The 22,631-nt window shown below is 36.8% G+C and overlaps 1 protein-coding gene across 1 annotated transcript in view; it reads right to left on the minus strand.

The window, feature by feature from the left end:
• The window catches only part of LOC140940859 (unconventional myosin-XV-like), a 54,520-nt gene extending 37,679 nt beyond the window's left edge, over positions 1-16,841 (minus strand). Inside the window, exons 1-16 of the mRNA XM_073389829.1 lie at positions 16,595-16,841; positions 12,720-12,824; positions 11,437-11,516; positions 10,737-10,800; positions 9,906-10,015; positions 8,433-8,604; positions 7,315-7,418; positions 6,363-6,429; positions 5,378-5,491; positions 4,941-5,024; positions 4,477-4,554; positions 3,513-3,626; positions 3,082-3,140; positions 2,769-2,892; positions 1,054-1,149; positions 88-219 (exon numbers count right to left, since the gene is read on the minus strand). Coding sequence (XP_073245930.1) covers positions 88-219; positions 1,054-1,149; positions 2,769-2,892; positions 3,082-3,140; positions 3,513-3,626; positions 4,477-4,554; positions 4,941-5,024; positions 5,378-5,491; positions 6,363-6,429; positions 7,315-7,418; positions 8,433-8,604; positions 9,906-10,015; positions 10,737-10,800; positions 11,437-11,516; positions 12,720-12,824; positions 16,595-16,720 — 1,629 coding nt within the window. The 5' untranslated portion in view covers positions 16,721-16,841. The remainder of the gene's footprint in view (positions 1-87; positions 220-1,053; positions 1,150-2,768; positions 2,893-3,081; positions 3,141-3,512; positions 3,627-4,476; positions 4,555-4,940; positions 5,025-5,377; positions 5,492-6,362; positions 6,430-7,314; positions 7,419-8,432; positions 8,605-9,905; positions 10,016-10,736; positions 10,801-11,436; positions 11,517-12,719; positions 12,825-16,594) is intronic.
• Positions 16,842-22,631: the final 5,790 nt, after the last annotated feature.

Below are 22,631 nucleotides of genomic sequence, written 5' to 3' on the forward strand. Positions count from 1 at the left end.
GCTTTGTAAAAGCAGGTGGACGTCTATAATACGCTCTGGAGATAGGATTGTCTTACAAATATTATTCATAGAATAAAAATAACCAACCTTAGGGAAACTTGTGACATCAGATAGAATGTGTATCAGACCATGTGGTGGCTTAGCTAACAGATCCAGTCTTGGCTGATTGTCATAAAAAGGCACAGTTGGCACCTGGATGTTTTCAGTGACATACTCATCCTGCAACCAAAAAAGCATTCTCATTGGGACAACTGGTTTTGGTATTTTGGATACTAGGTGGATGCAAATGAGAGGTGTTCACTTGCTAGGGGTGCTTACACATGTACATGGTGTTTTAATATAATAATTATTACAAATTACTTCTGCGGCGTATAATATTGTTTTGCTTTGAACAGGTGGGAAATGGCCACTCAAAATCTATGGCTTTCACAGAGTTCCAGTGATATTCAACTGGTCTGATCTGAGTCTGGACCTGTTCATCAAGACCTTAAGTAAGAGGTGAGTATCCAGTTACTCCTTCAGACTTTTACGTAAAGGGGTCACTCATCTAGACCTTAAAGTAGGGGGGTTGTTTGTCCAGACCTTGAGATACAGAAAAGGGGTTCTGATCCAGACCTTAAGGTAAGGGGGAGGGGCACTCATACCTAAGGTAAGGGGAGCACTTACTTTGACAATGAGTTATGGGGAGGACCTACCAGACAAGGTCTGAATGACTGCAACCCGCCCCCCCCCCCCCCCTTCTCAATTTCTTCAAAGGCTGGATAATCACCCCTGACCTTGTGGTGAATAAGGAACTCACCCAGACCTTGAGATAAGGGTGGTACTCATCCAGACCTTGAGTTAGGGGAGGGGGGCAGTCATCCAGACCTTGAGGTACTGGGTAAAGGGGGGGGGGGGGCAGTCATCCAGACCTTGAGGTAGGGGACGGGGGCAGTCATTCAGACCTTAAGCCTGAGGTAAGGGGCAGGGTTAGTCATCCAGTCCTTGAGGGGGCGCTGAACAAATATAAATACGTTTAAGAACAAAATATTATTAATTACACTTTAACCTTACCTGCTCCATCCTGAAGACAAACTGGTTGAAGAAAAACTGTAAAGTTTCATTTGCAAAGTTGATGCACATTTGCTCAAAGCTGTTCCTCTCGAAATTCTTTGAAAAAAAAATTCAAAAATTGTGAGTATATATTATTTTCATGTCCACCAACAGGGTGTCCCTGTGTGGCCTTGCTCTACAGTTATGCACGTTTCAGTTACAGTAAGAGAACTTCCACTGTTAGAAAAAGTGGTCTTAGATTGTTCTTTACAGCAAGGTCACAATAATATTCCACCTTTTTATTTTTTTGCATGTGACATCACGGCGGCCAAGTTGGTGGTCAACAACAAAAGTATTTCTCTCCCCTCAGCTCTAGGAACTAAACTCTATTTTTATGTAACTTCTTCGAGGACAAATTCTACTGTTCTGACCCCCAACATGGCCAAATGGTCACATGGGTTGCAAACCAAGAATACCAAGCCAAAACGAATTTATATAGACAAAAAAATGATACGAAAATCTCTTTTTTTCACTTTTATGTGCCACCTTTGTGAATAGGTGACATTTCTGGTTGCTGCCATACCATACAAGTTAATAAGAGAACACTGCTTCCTGACAACAGAGGAAATTGAAATATCATTTAATGATTCATAATGGAAACTTATGGGAAATAAGAAGTAAAAATTGATAGCCATTATCAGATGATCAATCAAAAAAAGCCCTGTCTGGAAGTCTGGGAGAAGTAAGTTTTCTTGCCAGGCAAGTAACTTTTAAAGCTTTACTTGCCCAATTGGGCACGGGTCCAGACAAAAGTCATCCTCTAAGAAAATCATTAACTAAGACAAGCAAGAAGTGGCCCAGGGCAAGAAAAATGTGAAAGACGCTTGCCCAAAGGACAAGCTTGAATTTATTTTTTTTTCAAGCCCTGGATATGCACTTCTGTCTTCTTTTTACAATGAAGAAAAAAATAGAATTTTGCCAAGGTGACATCAATTTCGTGAAACAGAGGGATTTTTAGGAAGACACCACAAATCTTGAGCTGTCAAGAAAATGCAAACTACGAGACCTTTAGTGCTAGATTTTCTGTCAAGAACAGCTGGTGTATTGTTTAAAGAGCCCATAGAACATCTTATGAGACAACGCACATAAAAGTATAACTACTTACATGTAGGTACGTTAATGAAAAGAAAAAGTTTTTATGAGGGGTTGGGATCGGCAAAGCCAACAAAATAAACTATAATTCTCTATTCTTTTAATTAATAAAATTTATTACAAAGGGAAGCTCTCCTAACAGGCACTCTCGTAAGCGGAGAGCTCTACTTATGGCCACCTTCACAAAATGCCATTTTTCTCAACCCCCCTACAAATTCTGTATTTCTACATTCCTGTACGCGGTAAGCTCCAGTCTTGGACACATTTTTCGCATTCGCATGGAGGGTGTCCTTTCTCAAGAGCTTCCACTGTACTCTAGATCATAAGCCAAGGTAACTTCAGTTTTGTCCAATATAAACACATAAATTATTTATTTGGAAGGCAAAACTGTTTGGCAATAATTCAAAATGAAGTACAATACACTAATTTGTTTTTGCACTCATGGATACTGACGTAAATTAGTTAGAACTCCATTACTGTTCAAATAACTTCTTCAGTATTTGGACTTGCCATTTATAACTTGACCATTAATCTACTGGTAAATTTGGTAAACATAACTTGTGCTTTGTAATAACGGACTTTACCTCAAAGCCAAATATGTCAAGTATAGCAATAGATGTAGGCTGTTTTCCCTTGAACACACTGCTATTTACTTTACTTATGAGCCAGGCAAACAGATGTGAGTAAATCTCTTTGGCAAGAGCATCCCTACAAAAACAATTTAATAATTCTCATAGGCTTGTATTTAGGAAGACAACTTACACACAACTAACATTTTCTGAGTGAAAGTCGTGCTACTTGATAAACACTATAATTTGACAATGTAATATGTAAGATCACATTATGTAACTTGTATCAAAGAATAACTTTATGACTGAGGAACATAGTGTTTTTTACCTAGCATCTGCTGCTTCATCCATTGATCTTCGACTTCTAACTTTAGAGCCACCTGCAACCTGGAATATGCATTGTTCAATTTACTTTCAATAGAAATGTTATTAATAATGCATTATAGTATAGACAATTCTGAGCTTAACTGTATCAAACATTTTCTCTGGATAAATATACTACGATAACTGCACTTTCTTAAATAGTTGTTAAATAACACTAATGCATATAAGCCCAAGCAACCCCTACCCCTCATAATAAACCCACAATACCCCCCTGACCAAACTAACCAATAAACACCTCTCCCTTGAAAAAATCTCACACACCAGCCTGCGTCACAGGTTAAGTCAACAACATAAAAGTAGTATAGTACACACTTGCGTGTGCATATTTGAAAAAAATAAGTATTTGTTAATTCTATTGATCAGTTTAATACTCACTGTTTCCTTGTTGGTCAAAGGCATAACAAGATCTTGTTTCTCAAGGCCAAGTAACTGAGTGACAATCACGATTTGTGTTTGTCCCATGATCACAGCAGCTTCCTGCCCACCAGCCTGATAACATCAACATTGTAGAAAATGACTATACAAATGTATTGGCAGTCCCACAGTCTACAATGTGTAATATTGAGCCTCATAATGACAGGGTTATGTATGTGCCAGTCAAAATTAAAACAAGGTTAAAATTTTTTAAACTTGGTTGATTCTCAATTTCCATTAATTGTCTTCTTAGCCCTAATTATTTATGAATTTGGGGTACGAGACAAAAGAAAATTGTGAATCAACCTGGGCTAGAAATTCTCACTTGAATATAATTTTGACTTGTAACTTATAGATTTATTACGTACAAACAAACTCAATACACATACCCATCATGTTACATACAGGTAATTTTTATTTATACACGTCCTTACTACTAAAATATTCAAAATTATAACTTGTAAAACATAACTAAAAGCAACGTTTTTAAGGGAGTGACATGTCAAAAGTGCAATTTAAGTTCTTGGAATGATGTCTTTCTGTGACTTATTTACAGTGTGCAAAGAATGTCCATTGTGTCCAGTACCCCACGGTTTTTAATAAGTAGGTTTTGTGGTCAGGCTGACTGATACATCCATCATTTTCCAGCACAATGATTCACTTTACTTGTTTTTCCTTTTCAATGACTTCTAACAATATAAATTAATTTTATATTATAACAACTTTATTTGCATAAAAAAAGGTAAAAAGAAGGATGGGTGCAAGGCTGACCCCCTTGCGGATCAACAACAAAGTGGGTAAAAGTAGGGTGGGGCAAAAGGGAGGTACACTTGACCCTTCCCATTCTTGAAAAGAGATGCCATGTGCAGAGAACATTACAGATTGTCAGGCAGTCACAGCTCAGACTTAGGGTTCATCTGCTTACCTCAGTCTTTCCAAACTCTACATTTCCTAGGTGCAATATGACTGACAGAACCTTAAATATGGATTCCTTTTCACTTTCCTGAAAAAGAGGGTTGGAATGCATGGTCATATGACTATGTCCTAAAGAATACGTGTATAACTCTATATATGCATAATGCTTTCAAAGTGAAGCCTATACTAGCTCAAAAATGTGAGATACACATGCACAGTACATTTGTATAATTTCCAGCTTATACAATCAACACTATATTGCAATGGGAGTGGGGGAAAAACAGCAGCAAGGCTTTAGCAATGAAATCACAAAAAGACAGATTTGTACAATGAAAGTCAAAAACATGAACCCTGTTAGGCCTTGTGGCTTACTGCATCTTTAATTATACTGGAAAGAATTTTCTCACCTAAATTACATTAAACTGCAAAATAAGCGGAAATGAGAGGATGAAGATTTTGAGTAAAAAAACTTACAGATATTCCCAGTGCATCCATTGACTGAATAACTTGTTGAAAGTAGGATCTTGGGTTTCTTGCAGCGATGAACATGGCTCTTCCCTAAGGAAAAAGTTGGAGTAGTTGATATCTCTATAACATGTTGGTGCAGTAGATCAGGGTGAAAGAAATGAATAAATTAGAGTAAAAGACCAATACATGTAAATTACTGGTCAATGTTGCTGATTATATTTTATTTGGACCAATATGTTGCCATGATCAGTGCGGTGAATAAACCTTATGAATATGCAGCAAATAATATTATTTTCCTTTATTATTCAAATTCAGCACCTGGCTGACTTCTTTTTGCTCAACCTAACAAATAACTGCTTACAGTGTACATAGGTAGTAGTGCAACTATTACGTTTTACAAATCTAATATTCTGCTAAGCTTTATAGTACATGTACAGGTGTACCTGGTTAAGGTATACAAAATCCTCAGCTTTTGTGAGACTTAATTTAATCTTTTGGTCTTCCCTTAATCCACTCAGCATCTCATAGAAGATGTGATAGTTTCGTTCACCAGCAGACTGTTGGCAAGGAAGGACAATATTATCAGATGACTTCAAACCGAAGTACACCCAGGAATTTAAGGTTACCGGATACCATCAGCGGTTTCTAGCTCACATGCTAGTGATCGATGTTAAGTGAGTGTGTATAAAATGTGAGCCAGCAAGTCATGTGAGCCATGCAGTCCATTGAAGAAAAAAACATCATAAAAATCGAAAACAGTAATAAAGAAAACATTAACTGAACACTAACCATTGTAAATAAGTGTTTAACCCTAAACAGCACTTAACCCTAGCCCTAAAATGAGTGCTTAACCCTAATCCGTAAAATGAAAGCTTAACCCTAATCAGTACAATGAGTGCTTAACCCTAATCAGTATAATGAGTGCTCAACTCCTCATCTGTAAATTTGCAGTTTTTTCTTCAGTTTTTTCTTTTCTTTCAGTTGTTTCCTTTTTTTTACCAATGCCTCACGTGACTCACATGGCTCACTGGCTCGCAGTTTGTCAAGACCCATGTTGAGTGCATTCCCAATACAAAGCTTGCTTGGAGTACAGCAGCCTGCAGATTGATCCCTATAACATGTGTCAAAACTAGATGAAAACCTACTTTCATGAGCCCGGTTCCTTGAAAGATGCTCAAGTTAAGCATGGTTTAGTTGTCTAAGAACATGTAATTCAAGCTTACAAAATACCATTGAGCTTTTACTCTGAGATACAGTAATGATAACACAAAATGTTACCCTAAGCAATGCATAGGAAGGTAAAATACAAAAAGTAGATCAAAATTTTAATCCTGGATTAGCATTAATTAGCCTTTTAGGGGCCGGGACACGTATGTGTACATAAAACGGTTTTGATTATTATTACTGGATGAGAAAAGCTAATAGTACCTGTCTTGCAACCCTTGATTTTTCAAGGAGATATTCTGAGATTCTACCTCCTGAAATTTTACTTTCACTACAAGGAAAAAATGAAAAAGAAAACATTTTTAATTGCACTTTACCTACACCAGCAAAATTTTAATGAATCACAATCAATGTGATATTGCAACTGCAAGAATAACATAAAGGTTGTGAATTATTTTTGGCATGATTTCTGCTTAACCTTAAAAATGGTTTGAATACCATGCTTGTCAACAGAGAAATAAAAATTAGTTGCAGACTAAAACTTTCCCATTGTTTCAAGCTTTGCCTCAATCAACACCCTTTGTGTTTTAATTGGTCTGAAGCTGGGTTATAAATAGATTGCACTTTACTCCTTGCCTATAAATAATATTCATATCAAAATTGGCACTTCATTAATTGATTCTCAAGACTCTTGTCTCTCATGGCTTGCGACAAGATATTATTTTGTCTGTCTGGCCTTTCAAGGTGAGAGACTTGTCTCGCAAGAAACAAGACAAGGCTGATAAACTTACTTTTGAGCAGTACTGCTGTACACTGCAGTATCACTGATTAAACTCTTATAGTCTCCTCAATTAACCCCTTCTCTCCTCAAGGTAAATTTCAACCAAGAAATTGTATATTTCATTTTTTGTAAAATCCTAGGATTTAAATATTACTATTCAAAAACTCTGCCAAAGAGGTTACATAATTTTGAATGGTAATATCCACAAACAAGAAAAAGGTATGGAGCAAATATCAATTCATTTCACCACAACTTGGTCAACTGGAGTTAATAGCTAGGATTACTACACAAATAATGTATAACACAGTTAAGACAATTTTGTGCTCAGTTTAATGTTGGCTGTCATTTTGTGTATGGCAATGAACAAATAATGAGGACAGCAAAAATAACAATTATACTTATTTCAGAACATACTGATCATACTTGTGTACAAACCTGTCATAGTAAATTTCTAAGTACTTTCCAAATCTGCTGGAGTTGTCATTTTTCACAGTCTTGGCATTACCAAATGACTCTAGCAGTGGGGTGGAATTTACTATCTGTAAAGAAAAGGTTTCACATTAATATTCTTTAAGGACAAAGAAAGCACTGGTAGAAAGAGCGTTTTCAACTGCTGCACCGAAAGTATGGAACAACCTTCCATATAGTACATTAATCAGGAATGACAAGAACTTTAATATGTTGACATAATTTAAGAAGTTGCTCAAGTACTATTATTTTAAAATAGCTTACCACTTAGTTAGCTGAACGTACTTTTTAACCTGTTAAAAGCCTTTTTAACCTACTTTAGTCTTAGAATTCTTAAAGCAATTACCTTACATTTTAAGTTGTTAAATTGCATTTATATTGTACATATATAAATATATATATATATATATATATATTATTAATTTTAATTCTTCATTAATTTTTGTGTAATGTGCATGCATTTGATCATATTTTTATGTTAATTTGTGCAATATAAATGATATATATTATTACTATTATTATTATTGTTATTATTATTATTATTATTATTAGAAATCAAGGAATACATAAGTAAAGTAGGTAAATTCTGTTTTGAGGTTAAACCAGAATTACCTTTGAACAACCCCTATTAACAGTACGGACTTGGATATAAGGGAAATATTCTGAGTTAAACATAGCCTATGAATACAGCCATCTTTCCTCACTCCTCACTGCTACTTAGCAGCAAGGAACGAGGAGAGACGGCTGTATTCCAGGCGAAATCAAACAAGGTTGAATACTGGTGACAATTAATGTAATAAGCTTTTGAATAAAGTCTGTTATTATTAAATAATAATTGATTGATAGTGATCCTATTTGCTGATCATTATGTACAGGTAAAAAACAAAGAAATTCAAACCAAAAAAAAAATTTGAACCACAACATATACATGTGAAGGCCATATACAAGTACATTGTAAACTTTACAGAAATTAAAGGCAAATTTTATAGAAAACAGTCCAGTGATCGTAATGTACAGGGTGGCCACTACACACAGGGATGTTATATACATAGGTTTGACTGTACTTGACTGACAGAACATCTCACCTGTTTTACAACTTGGCTTCTGTCACCTTGAGTGTCTGTTGTCAAAAATTCAATAAGAAGTCTGCTACATTCAGTCTTACCAGCTCCACTTTCTCCACTGATGACAATTGCTTGCTTCTGTTCTGTTCGCAACATGGCCTGGTATGCAGCATTTCCAAGAGCATAGATGTGGCTGAAAAAAGTTGTGGAAAGGACACCTTAAATGTACTGAAAGATGTGACAAATTGGGTTCGATGAACATTATGTTAAAAACAGCCAGTTTCTCATATTTTCTTTGAAATACTTACAAAAATATATTATAAGGTGAGATAGAATAACAATGTTAATAAAATGAGCAACCCCGAAAATGTGAATATTATTTTGGGTTATGTCTGTAATCTCCACATAATGTTTCCTGTTAAACCACCCTTTGTGTCTTTACATGTACAATACATGCAATACCAAATACAAATTTTCCACACCGTTTTCTATTAACGCCCTGTGGTACTACAGAGAAGTACATGTACATGTTTCAAAATCACAACACTAAGGAGGTATTTACACAAGACGGGAACGAAATCAGACCAGTATGAGTTTGTATCGGTCTCCATACAATTTTTCCATGCATTTTCATGGGAATGGTCTAAAAATGAACTCAGACCAGTCTGACTTTGTCTCGGTCAATGACCCAACACGAGTTACTTGTGTACCAGTCTGAGACCGTACCATTCTCATGAAAAACTGAAATGAATCTCAGACTGGGTCCATATAAATAGCATGTTTCTTCATATGGCTCCATCAATTTTGCTTTTTCTTAGCAAAAATAGGAACTCTGTACTGTTATGGATAAAATCAGTAAACAAGACTTAAAAGTAGCTTCAACTGAATATATGCTATTGGATTAAAGTGAGAGATTGCACCATTTTGAGAAGCTGTGCAGTAAATATTAATGGAACACCAGATGAGTGTTAGATAAAGCTTATAATTTTCTGGGTGCAGTAAAAACTCTACGGTTGTCTACTCACTGTCTACTGACGTAAATTGTGTGCCAGTTAGGACAGTTAGTGAATAATGTATGTTAAATTATGGACTTGTGAAAGTTATATAGCTCCAAGAATCTCCTCTTTTTGAGTTTGTACTGGTCTCATGTAAATATCGACCAATCATTCTGTCCCACTCTCATGTAAATGGCCACAAAAATTACACATTCGTACCAGTCTAAGATAGTTTCGGTCTCACATAAATTAACCCCCTTAGTCTTTAGTACCATCATCTTGACCTTTACACTGAAAAGCTGATGTCATGAGGAGAGGACAATGGGAGTTTTACCAGTATAAATGACTGAGGCACTGCTGGTTGGGTAGAAAAGCATAATTTGACCCCATAAAAATGTTAAAAACTTCAAGCCACTACTTCCTTATTCATTTCTACTAGTACTTCAGACAAAATAAAAACATTGTCAAACTTAGATTTTAAACTCAAATATATACTTACGGGGACTGGCCAGCAGTTGATACTCCAGAATATTTTTGCACTGCTTCAGGTCCATAAATGTCATAATGTGTGTACGGATTCACAGAAACCAAAATACTGCCAATGTTTGTCTATAATTAAATGATAACCAAATTATGAGTAACAATTCAATGCCACTAAAAAGTGTGAAAATAAAAATATTTAATAAAGACCACTAATACCTAATTTCCACCATTTTCTTTAAGTGCATACGTATGGTGGCCCACAACTGTCACGGCAAAACCAAAAACCTCACAGCAAAAACAAAATACCTCACGGCAAAACCAAAAACCTCACGGCAAAACCAAAAACTTCACAGTTGAGGTATTTGGTTTTTGCTGTGAAGTATTTGGTTTTGCCGTGAGGTCTTTGGTTTTGCCGTGAGGGTTTCGGTTTTGTCGTGAAGTATTTTGTTTTTGCCGTGAGGTTTTTGGTTTTGCTGTAAGGTTTTTGTTTTTGCCGTGAGGTTTTCGGTTTTGCTGTGAGGTATTTTGTTTTTGCCGTGAGGTTTTTGGTTTTGCTGTGACAGTTGTGGGCCACCGTGCATATATGTATGTAACAGGTCAAAATTAAATTCAGGTTGCAATTTCTTAACTTAGGTTGATTGTCAATTTCCTTTGCTTCCTAGCCTTGATTATTCATGATTTAGGGCTAGGAGACAAAGGAAAATTAATTGACATTCAACTTAAGTTTAAAAAAATTTAACCTGAATTTTTTAATTTCAACCTGTATCATGTAAACCCAAGAACAAATATAACTCTGCTCACTTGCAATTATACAAATGTGCAATGTTCTCTTAGGCAGGAAACTTACATAGATGAGGTCTTTTTTGTATCTTTTACGAATGTTGTACAGGACAGATCCCAAATGCAAGTCACTGGAAATTAGAACATAATAACAATTGTTATAACATTTATTTACAACTACATGTAGTTAGTCTTTTTTTGGCTTCTGTCTGTCTCTCTTTTGGGATGATGTAACCATTATGTCATAGTCCCTGTACATTAAGTCTGTAACTGAGAAATTTTCCACAGGACACCCAATACTGTGACAAAACAATCTCGGCCCGTTTTAATTCATGTTAAGGCAGAATTTCCACAGGAAAATACCTTCAATTTTGTCAAACAGTTTTGACCCCTTTGAAAGAAGTAAAGTTCATGTGCAGGCCTTGTGGTGTAGCTTTTCCACGCCACACAATCACCCTACATGTACATGTAGGTTCGAATCTTAGAGCTCTGAGGTATCATTTTTTGTGTCTGTGTGCCTTTTTCTTATAATTTACTATTTCTCTTGTTATTGCTGTCTTGAATTCCTATGTCCAAGATTTGCTGTCTTACAGCCAAATCATATAATCTGTCTTGACTGAGTCCAGGCTAAGGTGATTGAAGCCTGGTTGGCTTAAATTCTGGGTTAACTGCAAACAGAGCATTAAAATTATTATTTTATTGCCAATGGATTTGTCCTAACTATCTTTTCAACTCTGGTCAGGTTTAAGACATTCAAGTCTACTTACTCCAGTTTTATCAAGTCATCCAGCCTTCTAGAATCCACGTCCTTCCTCGCAATGACAGCATTTTTACGAACAACTTGCAGCTATTAATAGGAGCAATATTATAATCAGTCACTAAAAAGATGGCTTTTTATAGGTGCATGTGAAGTTTGAAAAAGGAAAAACACTGATACTTTGCTTAATAAAATAATATTATGACAAAGCATCATAAACTATTGTCTTGCTTATTTGATGACACAAGCAAACCCTAGTATACACTACTCTACAGCAAGAAATATAATATTATTAGTAACCCATTGACACCCGGGACCTTTTATGTTTTCACGTGATTTTCTATCCTCAAACAATCAATAGGATTTTGTAACTCAGTATTTGGGGTTACCATGAAAAGTGCCACTGTTCTGAAACACTGGAGGCACAAGTTTTCTGGAAACGTCACTCTGATGTAATCATTTTGCTTCATCGAGCTGTAATAACGGCTGATGTTTGGTTTATAAGCGATCTTTAGTAAGTTTACAGCCAGTTCATTTTTAGTGGCTGCCTGATGAGTATCATTAAGCATGACAGTAACTAAGAGTCCACATTCTCAAAGAAGCGAGTAAGGTGATGTACTTCGTTTGCGAATTTGGCTACTTGCTCGTGGAACTGGAAAAATGGCCGCTCTGAAACGAAGTAACTTTGGAACTGGACTACTGATGAATTTCATGAGCTACCACAGCATATTTTGGAATTTGCGACCACTGAGAATTACAACAAGTGTGAAATTTGAGGAGAATCACATAATTTGAAAAAAATTCTAAATTCAAGTACAGTAAACAATGAATTCTAACTTTAATTAAACATTTTCCCAATCTTGAAGTTATTCAAGAAGATTTACCACTAAAGAAAGCCTTGCAAGACATGTGAAACCTTCAATCACGGTATCTTGGCAGCCATTTTGATTTCAGAGACAAGCAGTGTGGTCAGAGGTGAAGCTGTGTCATGTAATATTAAACAGGTGTCCTTTTTCTTTTCCGGGCAAGATAATTAGGACAGATTTAACTACTTTGTTTTAAAATAGATGTGTTATTACTCCTTTACATTACAATTTCCTTTTAAACAACATTAAAGTGGTTTTTCTCCTTTGAAACCTGGTAAAACAATGTAAATTAGCACAGAAAAAAATCGCATAATTTATCACATAATAGTCCTATCTTATCGCACAATCTACCCTGAAAATATCGCACAATTTCTGATTTTTTATCACATCCTATCAGATGGCCTGCATAATGAATAAAAATAGTTACCTCTCCTGATTCCTCATGCTGTACTTTAAGATCCTTTGCGACAAATGCCAAAAGCTTCCCAGGCAATAAATATCCTAGATTCACATCAAACCAAACCAGTGATCCCTGGAATTGGTAAACACAGAGAAACTGATATCAGTTTAGAGAAATTATTTGTTACTCCAGCTTATGAATGTTGATGTGTGAACCATAAAAGACACAAGTCATGGTTTTATAACAAGTTTCTCTCTGTGAATGGATTATCACAACCTGACAAAAGTCCCAAAAACTGTGGAGAAAATATAAAGGGTAACATCATTTTTGGAAAATCTTACCAAAAAAATTTTATTATAGAAGACTACATTTTTGATTTTTCAGTGGCTATGATAGACCATCAGGGTAATCATTAATTTTCAAATTTACCCTAAATTATTTTAGCCCGATTCTCAGTTCTAGCCTCACGCTGTAAAAAATCTCGCCTTTTTAGATTCACAAGCAAAATGGAACAGTAACTTAGTGGTCAGGTAAATAAACCACTTATTACATGATGCCACTAGATAACTCAACCAGGTAACCCAAACACCCCCCCCCCCCCCCCTTCCCTCCCCTGCTCTTCAATAGCCACTCTCCTCTCGACTCAAAAGAATTAATATGTGTCCTGGGGGCCAAAACAAGCATTAACAGTATACAGGCTATGGCAGATAACACAAACTTTGGCATTGACAATCATGCAAAACCTCATCCAAATAATATTGAAAAATAATAATTGTATATATACCAAGATAGTTTTTTCAACAGCATGTAAATGAATGGATGAAATTAGAGACTAATGTTCATACAGAAATGACTGAAGAAAAGTTGATTACAGCTACAGAAACTAAGCAATGAAGAATTGCATGCCATCAAACATCACGATTTGTATCTATGTAAAATAATACCACTTAAGGATGTTGGCCACTGATAGACTGTACAGCAAATGTGTAACTGATTATGCACAACTAGAATACACTAAACTAACTTTAACAAACCTCATTTTCTTTTACATGACAAATAAAATTAAACTACTCTTAAAAATGTTAATTAACTGACACTCCAATTTTTTTAGTTAAAAAAAGTAAATGGAAATGCACATTAACATGTCAAGACAAAAATGCTAACAATGTAGCTATACAACCTGTTGTACGTAGGTCTAACAAGTTCTGACAAAAACTTGAGTATTTTACGTAACTACTTGGACAACAGGGTGCTTTAGAGGAAGGCAATGCTCTGCTATCTCAACTGAAAATATCCATTATATTACTGACAAGAAGACAATAAATACCGCTAGCAATATTATTGAAAATAATAACACAATCTATTTACATTCTACTTATTTCACTCATAATGAAAGGCATCTAAAGCAATTGCAGAAGTTGAGCAAACTTGGATGCAGCTAACGAAATTCATCCAAAACATTTATATGAAAAAAACCTGAAATTATCGACCGTGTAGTTGCTGTTTGGACTGTATGCATTATTGCATAATTTCAAGGCAATCTAACCATGAAAGTGAAGGCGTAGCTAACAATATTTTGAATGCAATTTTATTGTAATAAAAATTGGGAGACAGTAATCAAATTATCATCCACGGCGAGGAAATACGGAACAGAGAAAACAGTTGATGAAACGTGTTAAATTTAATTTCAGGGGGCGTTGACTCGATGCCTTTGTAGTGCTGTTAGCTGCTAAGTTTACATCCTTCGCTGCGCTCGAACTCAGCACGAAATGTCTCGATCGTTCCTCTTTGCCTAAGGCATGATGCTAATTTTAGTGCGAATATTTTTTCAAGTTTATAAAACTTGGAGGAGAAGAGGATCTGGTATTTAAACACGCATTTTATGAATAAAGTCTCTTTGAGCGGAAAACGTGTTGCTATTAAAAATGGAACAACTTGACGAAAGGAAATCGAACCGGTATCAAGGTTTCAAATTCTCGAAGCTGCAATAATTAACTCCTCATTCACCAATTGGCAATAAGATGAATTAGGTAAAATCGTCGACTGCTACCTCCTAAACGAGTGCCAGCCGTATTCTTTGCAGTGTTTACAAACTACTTTGAAGTTTTAAACATTGCAAAAATTCTAAGCCCAAATGATAAAGAAATGTACATACGACATGATCCGTGTATGTTTAGCGCAAACATTACAAAAATGAAACACACAAAACGACGGTATTGCACCTTTACCTTAAATTCTACAAAGGGCTTACAAGTTAAAACAGTCTAAAGCCTCAGTAAAGACAAATATCTTTCGTCAAAAATACCGGTAGCCGTTCCCTGGTAATATTATCAATGGCATGCCTAGACAAAAACTAGCACGTAACGTCGCTTCGCTTCCTGAAAATCTATCGAGCTACAGTGCGTGCAACTTACCACAGCGGCTGAGTTCGACATCAATGCAAACTTAAAGTTCCCTTGAATAAGTCAGTCGTTTCTTAAATGTAGTCCTGGAAACGCGGCAAGTTTAACGTTCTACTTTTAACCGATTCCAGTTACAACAAGCAGCCATTTTGACTTAGAATAGTTTTAACACTGCTCAAATGATAGCCTGCTTGAGTCCTGCTTGTGAAGGGTAGTCTTTGTGTTGTTACTTAGCGACCACGCCAGCGACCAAATCAGCAATAGGCAAAAAAAACGTCGGGAAAACATCTCTACCATTTTTTAAAAATAGATTACTGTAACACAAATTTATTTATGTATCTATTCTACTCACTGATTTTTTTGGAAAGATTTTTACTACACGAGATTTGATATAAAGTCATTTTAAAAGTGATCAACTAATGAACTCTTTGGCATAACATTCTTTCCGCGTTGCGTCATAAATGTCGTCACAATTTAGTTTAGCTAGTTTTCAAACTGCAGATATTTCGATTGTCAATACTTACAGTGACTTTTTTTCTGGAATCTTCTGCCCATAAAAGACATCATTACCTGGGCAATTTTAACAATGAATTTAATTATCAAAAATAGAATGTTCCCTTGATGCATTCCGGATCAACTTAATATATTCAACACTTCATGTCTGCGGTATAAATAACTTCAGTACACAATATTTATATAACTGTATATGTTTTTCGAATGTGGGTTTATACCTCGGGACAATCCAAACTGATTTTCCTTCCGTTTTTGAGAAGCATTCGACAGTTTGAACGCGTTCTTCACAACAATGAATCATATAAAAGTAACATTTTTGGTTTATTGATGCTATTTCCCTCAGTATTTCCCTAAGCGGTTCTGAAAAACTATTCTTGTATGCACAGGAACTTCGGCACCGGATATGTATATTTATTTTAAATAACTCCTAAAATCAGTGAGACTTTAAAGAGGAACTCTATAAGAAAGCTACTTTGCTTTGCTTTGTAAGTCTAGTTATCAGTCCGAGTCTTGTCATGTAAACTTAAATGATTAATTGAATAGTTTGTGCTGTATTAACGTTAAGGTTTGAAGCTTCATCTTTTTCACGGTGCTCGGTCAGTATTCAGGAAGCATACGGCCCTATTTAGTCTGATCTAGTTGCTCTTCACTGACAATTAGGACTAAACCGCAATCATTTGAAGCCACCATATATCCAGTACTCGAACTATAATTCCGCAGAGAGACTCATAACTCATGTACGTAAAAAGATAGATACTGACTCGCGTTGAAGTATGGAAAAATTTATGACTAATTTGCGGGTCATTACTCGGTCGACAAAACACCGACAAAGGAAATTGGGAAAATATATATTAAAGTCAACTGAGTCGCATTTAAGAAAGCCCGACTACCCCTAAGGTATTTTTACGATAAAAGACTCAATAGTAAGAGAAAACTTTTCGGTCAACTTCACAAACAATCCTTCAAACGTTAGCGAATTATCCATACCTGTTCAAACTCGTAGAAGTAGTCATCTAAACTTGTGTCCGCCGCTCCTTGTAATTGAAGAGATGATTCCGGGATTCTTTCAACATTGTCGCTAAAACTTACACGTTTCCTTTTTGGATTGTTCATTGATAAATCAAAGTCGTTTTTTTGGTGAGTTTAAGGACGTTCAACTGACGATCATTTTACACGAACAATCACGGTCTTGCTCATGTTTGAAAAAGCAAGCCCACACAGCACTTCATACAATATATTGACCATTCACCTGCGAATCTCTGAGCAGAATTGTTTTCTGATATAGCGCAAGTACCATGCAGATATTTGGCAAGCGAGGTCGGCACATCAACTCCCTCGTCACGTCGCTGCCAGAGTCAACTTGTCATATTAGTAACCTTCGGGCCGGCGGCTTTCTGTTTAAAAACTGCACGAATGTATTTTTCTTAGTTTTGTTTGGCCAGTTTATTTGAGACCATGAGCGTTTCAAAACAACAACTAAGCTCTTCAAAAGCATGAAACAAAATTTCTTGAGGTTTCTTTCGCATGGTCATTGGTATTAATATTAATTGCACGTGACAGATTCATGATTTCTACTCACAAGATTTCTACGTTACTATACAGATGAAATACAAAAAAGTAACTCTAATAAGAATCTTCACGAGCGCCGCCGTTTCTCTTTTTTATTTACGCGCTACACGGAATTTTTTAAAAAGTTTCCTAGTCAAGCGTGAGTGAGCAGTAAGTACCATAAATGACAACTGTCAAGCTTGATTGTACAATGTTTGTTTTTAGACGGTAGAAGTTTTAAAGAAACTAAACTTCTTCTCTAAATAAAGACTCTTCAAGGTCCGGTCTTGCCTAAGGAGCATTATATTTACAACCTCCCTTGTCGCATTTTTTCACCCTGTAAAATTCACCATACCCCTCATTAGGTGTTTGAATGATGAGGTGATGATGATGATGATTGGGTTGGGTGACAAGTAGATATTGAGTGGTAAATTACTTTACAGTCGAACGCCGACCTAAAAGTGGAGGTAGTGTTAAGTGATACATTCATAAACGTGTTGGTTTACACACCCAGTGAGTTTTCTTCATTCTGGAGAGCAATTGGTTGCCGAGTTACTTTAGTTAAGACGGCGTCATGAAACCAAGCTAATGTAAGTCGCTCTCATTAAATTGAAGGTTAGCTTGCGTCAAAATTTGGTCTAGCGTCTATTCCTGGTCTATTCCTTTAAAATTCAGGTTTACTCACTTACAACGTTTTGAAAGGTCTATTGGGAAAAGTTAAGAATGGCCATTGTTTTGACGTATGATCAAAACAGTTTAAAACAGTCTGAAACACGCACACAAATCGATTACTTCCTTTATTATCCTTAGATCATTTCATAACCGTTTAAACTTTGAACTTTTATTGTTTGAACTTCTTGAAATAATTGTCTGTCTTAAGGGTAAAAAATGTGTGAAATGGAAGGCGACCTCGGCCAAATAATCGAGCCGTAAAACACGAGTTACTGAACACGACTCAGGCGGGTACACAGGCTACTCAGAAGACTGTGCCCATTAAAATCCGGCACGGACAGGCTAAACCTTAAGTGGTTGGTATGAAACACTGTTTTACCAAGACCCACTAATGTGACTATAAAGTTTTTCATTAGTTAAGCAAAATTGGTTTCCTGGGATGCACGAGCGTTTCCTAAAATAAAAATTTGACTAAATGCAATATGTTAACATTTTCTCTCGTCCTGGGAACAGTTGGGTCCGCAACATTATTTTCCTTGAAATTAAAGTGGGAATTGTTTGCCTACTTAGCAGTGTTTGGCCAGGTCTTTAATTTGGCGTGACATTTCATGAAAAAAAAAATTGACTCCGAAGTGAGTTTCACCTGTGGATAAATGATCAGCTTGAGCCGTGTATCGGTTCACATCCTATAGCTACGTTGTTAGAAATACCGTGGCTAAGAAACAACTTAAAACTTCTAGCTTTTTATACGCATATCCCTTGAGGGAAGTTAAAACATAATTGATGAACTGTGACTCGCGTGGGAAATATTTTTTGCGGCAGGAAAAGTTGAAACCACTTACTTAAACTGAACCCACTGGAAAGAAATTCAAGTTCTAAAGACCATTGCGTTTTCAAAATTTGAAATTACTTTGTCAAAAAGGCGTGTAAGGGTTTTGCAATAGTACAGTGTACGTGAGGAACCTCAAGCGCTATCAACGCACTGTTCAATGGAATTACAACTGTTCTCAAAATTATCCTTGCAGCTAGAGGTCTATATTGACTCTCCCAGCGGATACCGCAGCATTTACTATGTACTTACCTGAAAATTAGAAATATTCATTTGTTCTCTCTCCCTTTTCTTTGTTTCTTTTCCCTTCTCCCTGTCGTGTTATGTTTTTATGTCTGGTTTGCTAACAAAAATTAAACTCAGCTGTACGAGCTGTGTTTTCACAACTACTTCAATGACCGGAACTATCTGCCAATACTGAGTTCTACCGCCCTTTCAATCTCAAATTTAATTCGTCTCCAGGGAAGACCGTGAAGAACTTGAGCAGCCTCCTGCCTCGATCGACCTACAGATACACAAGTAGCAGGGCACCCAACGACGGTTTACTCACAAACGCGTTGAAAACACTTTTTTTAAACTATCCAGAGTACTTTAATTTAGACCTTTACAAATGCATTCTAAGTGGCGCTATAAAATTCATGAAAATTTGTAGCTGTTCGGTTATTCCAAGGAAATTGCAAGGGCTTTAGTACTTTTCCCGAAAATTTTAAATGCGACCAATGTAGCCCATTATGAAAGTGAACATTTTTTTAATCCTCTCTATCACATTTTTGAATCCGAAAATTTTAAGTTTTTCTTCACACTCCCCAGCCTAGCCTAGGGAGTGAAATGTGAAAAATTAAACTTCGGAAAATCGTAGGGAATTTATTAGATAAGCTTCCAAAATTGTACATGAATGGAACGGTCATCTAGAAATTTTTAGCTGCTCTTGGAGAATAGAAAATTTTAGACAATATTTGCTTCTCCGAACAGATATTTTACACAAAACAGTCGCCGGCGGGTGCCCCTGAATTAGGGACCTCAGCATCTCACAACGGCGACCGGAAAAACAGTAGTTTCGTGCTTTAAAACTTTTTCTCTATAATTCCAACTCGTTCAGTCTTTTCAAAGGAGGGAAAACAAGCTAGAGCTGGACAGTCTGAGTTTAGAAAGATCGAGTAAAATCAGGAGCCCATAATCAGAAGTGATGCAACTCCCATGCTGGGCCTATGTTACGATGTTTTTACGGACCGATTTACTTTTAGACACATTTTAGGGCACTTTTTCCCACGAAAATGTAATCTCTGCCACGTCTCCGAACGCATTCGAAGTATATTAGATATCAAAAGGAGAACGTAACGTTATTAAAAGGCAAAAATTATCATTTTAAGGACTGTAGGTTTTGCCGACTGGTTTTTCGGACTTTAAAGATATAATTCTAAATTCGCGCTAAAACCTTGGTAAAATTCGTCGCCTTCTCCTAACCTGCGATCAGGCGTTCAGGGAGAGAAAAAGTAGGCGAACGACGAAGGGGGAAAAAGAAAGGTCCTTTTTTGTCCCCACCTTTCAAAGAACAAAGGAGGAAGGGTACCTGATCTCAGAGTTAGAGCCGATCCTCACGAAACATGACCTTCCAGTAGGTCACAGGGCGCCGGCACAAATTGTGTGACCGCAGGAGCCGATTACTAATCGGCTCCTGGTGAACGTTGTAATGTTTATGATTTAGAGGTGGGGCACCCAACGACAATTCCCTCCTAACTAAATTGAAAACACTTTTTAGGCTTTCCAGAGTACTTTTAGATCTCTAGAGATAACATGCATCATTTAAGCGGCGCTATAGAATTGGTCTCTGTTTGGTCATTCTAGGGGGACTTGAGTCTTTTCGAAATTACAAGGGCTTCAGTATTATTTTCCTGAAAAGTTGGATACATTTTAACGTATTTACCCTCTGATGCAACATCATTTCTTTCAGGGGCACCAAACGTCAATTTTCGGAAAATATCTGTTCCGAAGACGATTTGAGACCTAGAATTTTCGGAACATTTGTTGTAAAATTTCTTGCTTGCCTGCCTCTCCTAGGATTTTCGAACATATAAAGAATGGTATAATTGCCCATTTTCAACGGAGTTTTACCCCAAAAAGGTCACCTAGAATTTTCGGAAGCCTTTTTTTTGGCTGAAATTTTCGAAAAGGTAAGTTTTGATCCCTATAATTTTCGGATCACTATAGACTTTCAGCTAGGAAATCCGAACAGATCATGAAAAATTTTTAGGGGATAAAAATATGCCTATATCTACCGTTTAAATACTAGAATACGTTCAACAATGCTATGTTTAAGTGGTTTTGGACTATATTCTCGTTGGGTGCCCCTGTTCTCTGACCTCTCATCTTTTAAAGCGTAAAGTGTTTCATTACGGCTGAGTAAGGACCCCAATTTTCTCTAAAGTGCCTTCTGGATCTGAATAACTAAGTGATTTTCTTCAGTTCGTAATCCGCCATCTCCAATGTTGTACGTACCTGGGCAAGCTGGGCCCCGCGTTAGTTTTCTTTGCAGGATGTTAAATTATCACGGATAGTGATTTACAGATCCAAAGTCATAAGAATGAAGTGCAGCTTGAAATGAAGCTGCATCAACCATGGAGAATTGCATTGTGACTCAGTAGATTCCAGCTTACTGTTTTTTTTTTTTAAGAAAATGTTAGTCTTTTGACTGGAGCGCGTATTTCCTTCTTTGGTGATAGTTTTTTGAATAAGCTTAACAATGTTTGGGCTGTTTTGTTATTGCCACTTTGTGATCAGGCAAATCATGGTTTCGGTTCTTCAAGCGAACCTTATCAGTTGCCGGATTGGCTTTGTGTTTAGTTGCTTTTACAAGAGCAACTTTTTAAAAATGTTCCCTTTTGTGGCGAGAACGGTACAGCCGCAGCAGCCGTTCTTTCTACTGAGCTTTGACCTTGAGCATTAATACCCGCGTGGCGGATTGAGCGGCAATCGAGCCTGACGGAGGCGGTCAAGTCGGAAGTCGGAAGTTAGAAGTTGGAAGTCGGAAGTCGGAAGTCGGAAGTTGGAAATCGGAAGTCGAATCAGAAGTCAGAGGTCCGAAGTGGGAAGTGGAAATTGGAAAGTCCGAAGTTTAACCATGCAGCATAGAGTCTGAACGGTCAGAAATCAGAAATCTGGAGTTCGAACTTTGTCAAGACTGAGTTGGTCCCTGCCTTTCTATACTACCTATATTTGACTCTCTATAAGACAGATACCTCTGTAAAAAGGACACCTAGACTTAGTCCCTGCCTTTCGTTACTCCCTTTATTTGACTCTCTATAAGACGGAGACTCGGCTGTAAAATGTACACATAGAGTTGGTCCCTGCCATTCTTTACTCCCTTTATTTGACTCTCTATAAGACGGAGACCCGGCTGTAAAATGGACACATTTAGTTGGTCCCTGCCATTCTTTACTCCCTGTATTTGACTCTCTATAAGATGGACACCTCTGTAAAATGGACACATAGAGTTGGTCCCTGCTGTTCTTTACTCCCTTTATTTGATTCTCCATAAGAAGGACATCTCTGTAAAATGGACACCTAGAGTTGGTCTTTGCCTTTCTTTAGTCCCTTTATTTGACTCTCTACAAGACGGACACCTCTGTAAAATGGACACATAGAGTTGGTCTATGCCTTTCTTTACTCCCTTTATTTGACTCTCTTTACGACAGACACCTCTGTAAAATGGACACGTGGAGTTGGTCCCTGCTATTCTTTACTCCCTTTATTTGACTCTCTATGAGATGGACACCTGTAAAATGGACACATAGACTTGGTCTCCGCCATTCTTTACTCCCTATATTTGACTCCCTATTAGACGGACACCTCTGTAAAAAGGACACCTAGAGTTGGTCCCTGCCTATCTTTACTCCCTTTATTTGAGACTCTATAAGACAGACGCCTCTGTAAAATGGACACAGAGAGTTGGTGCCTGCCTTTCTTTACTCCCTATAT

This window comes from Porites lutea, chromosome 6, assembly GCF_958299795.1.
Source record: "Porites lutea chromosome 6, jaPorLute2.1, whole genome shotgun sequence".
Classification (NCBI taxonomy): Eukaryota; Metazoa; Cnidaria; class Anthozoa; order Scleractinia; family Poritidae; genus Porites; species Porites lutea.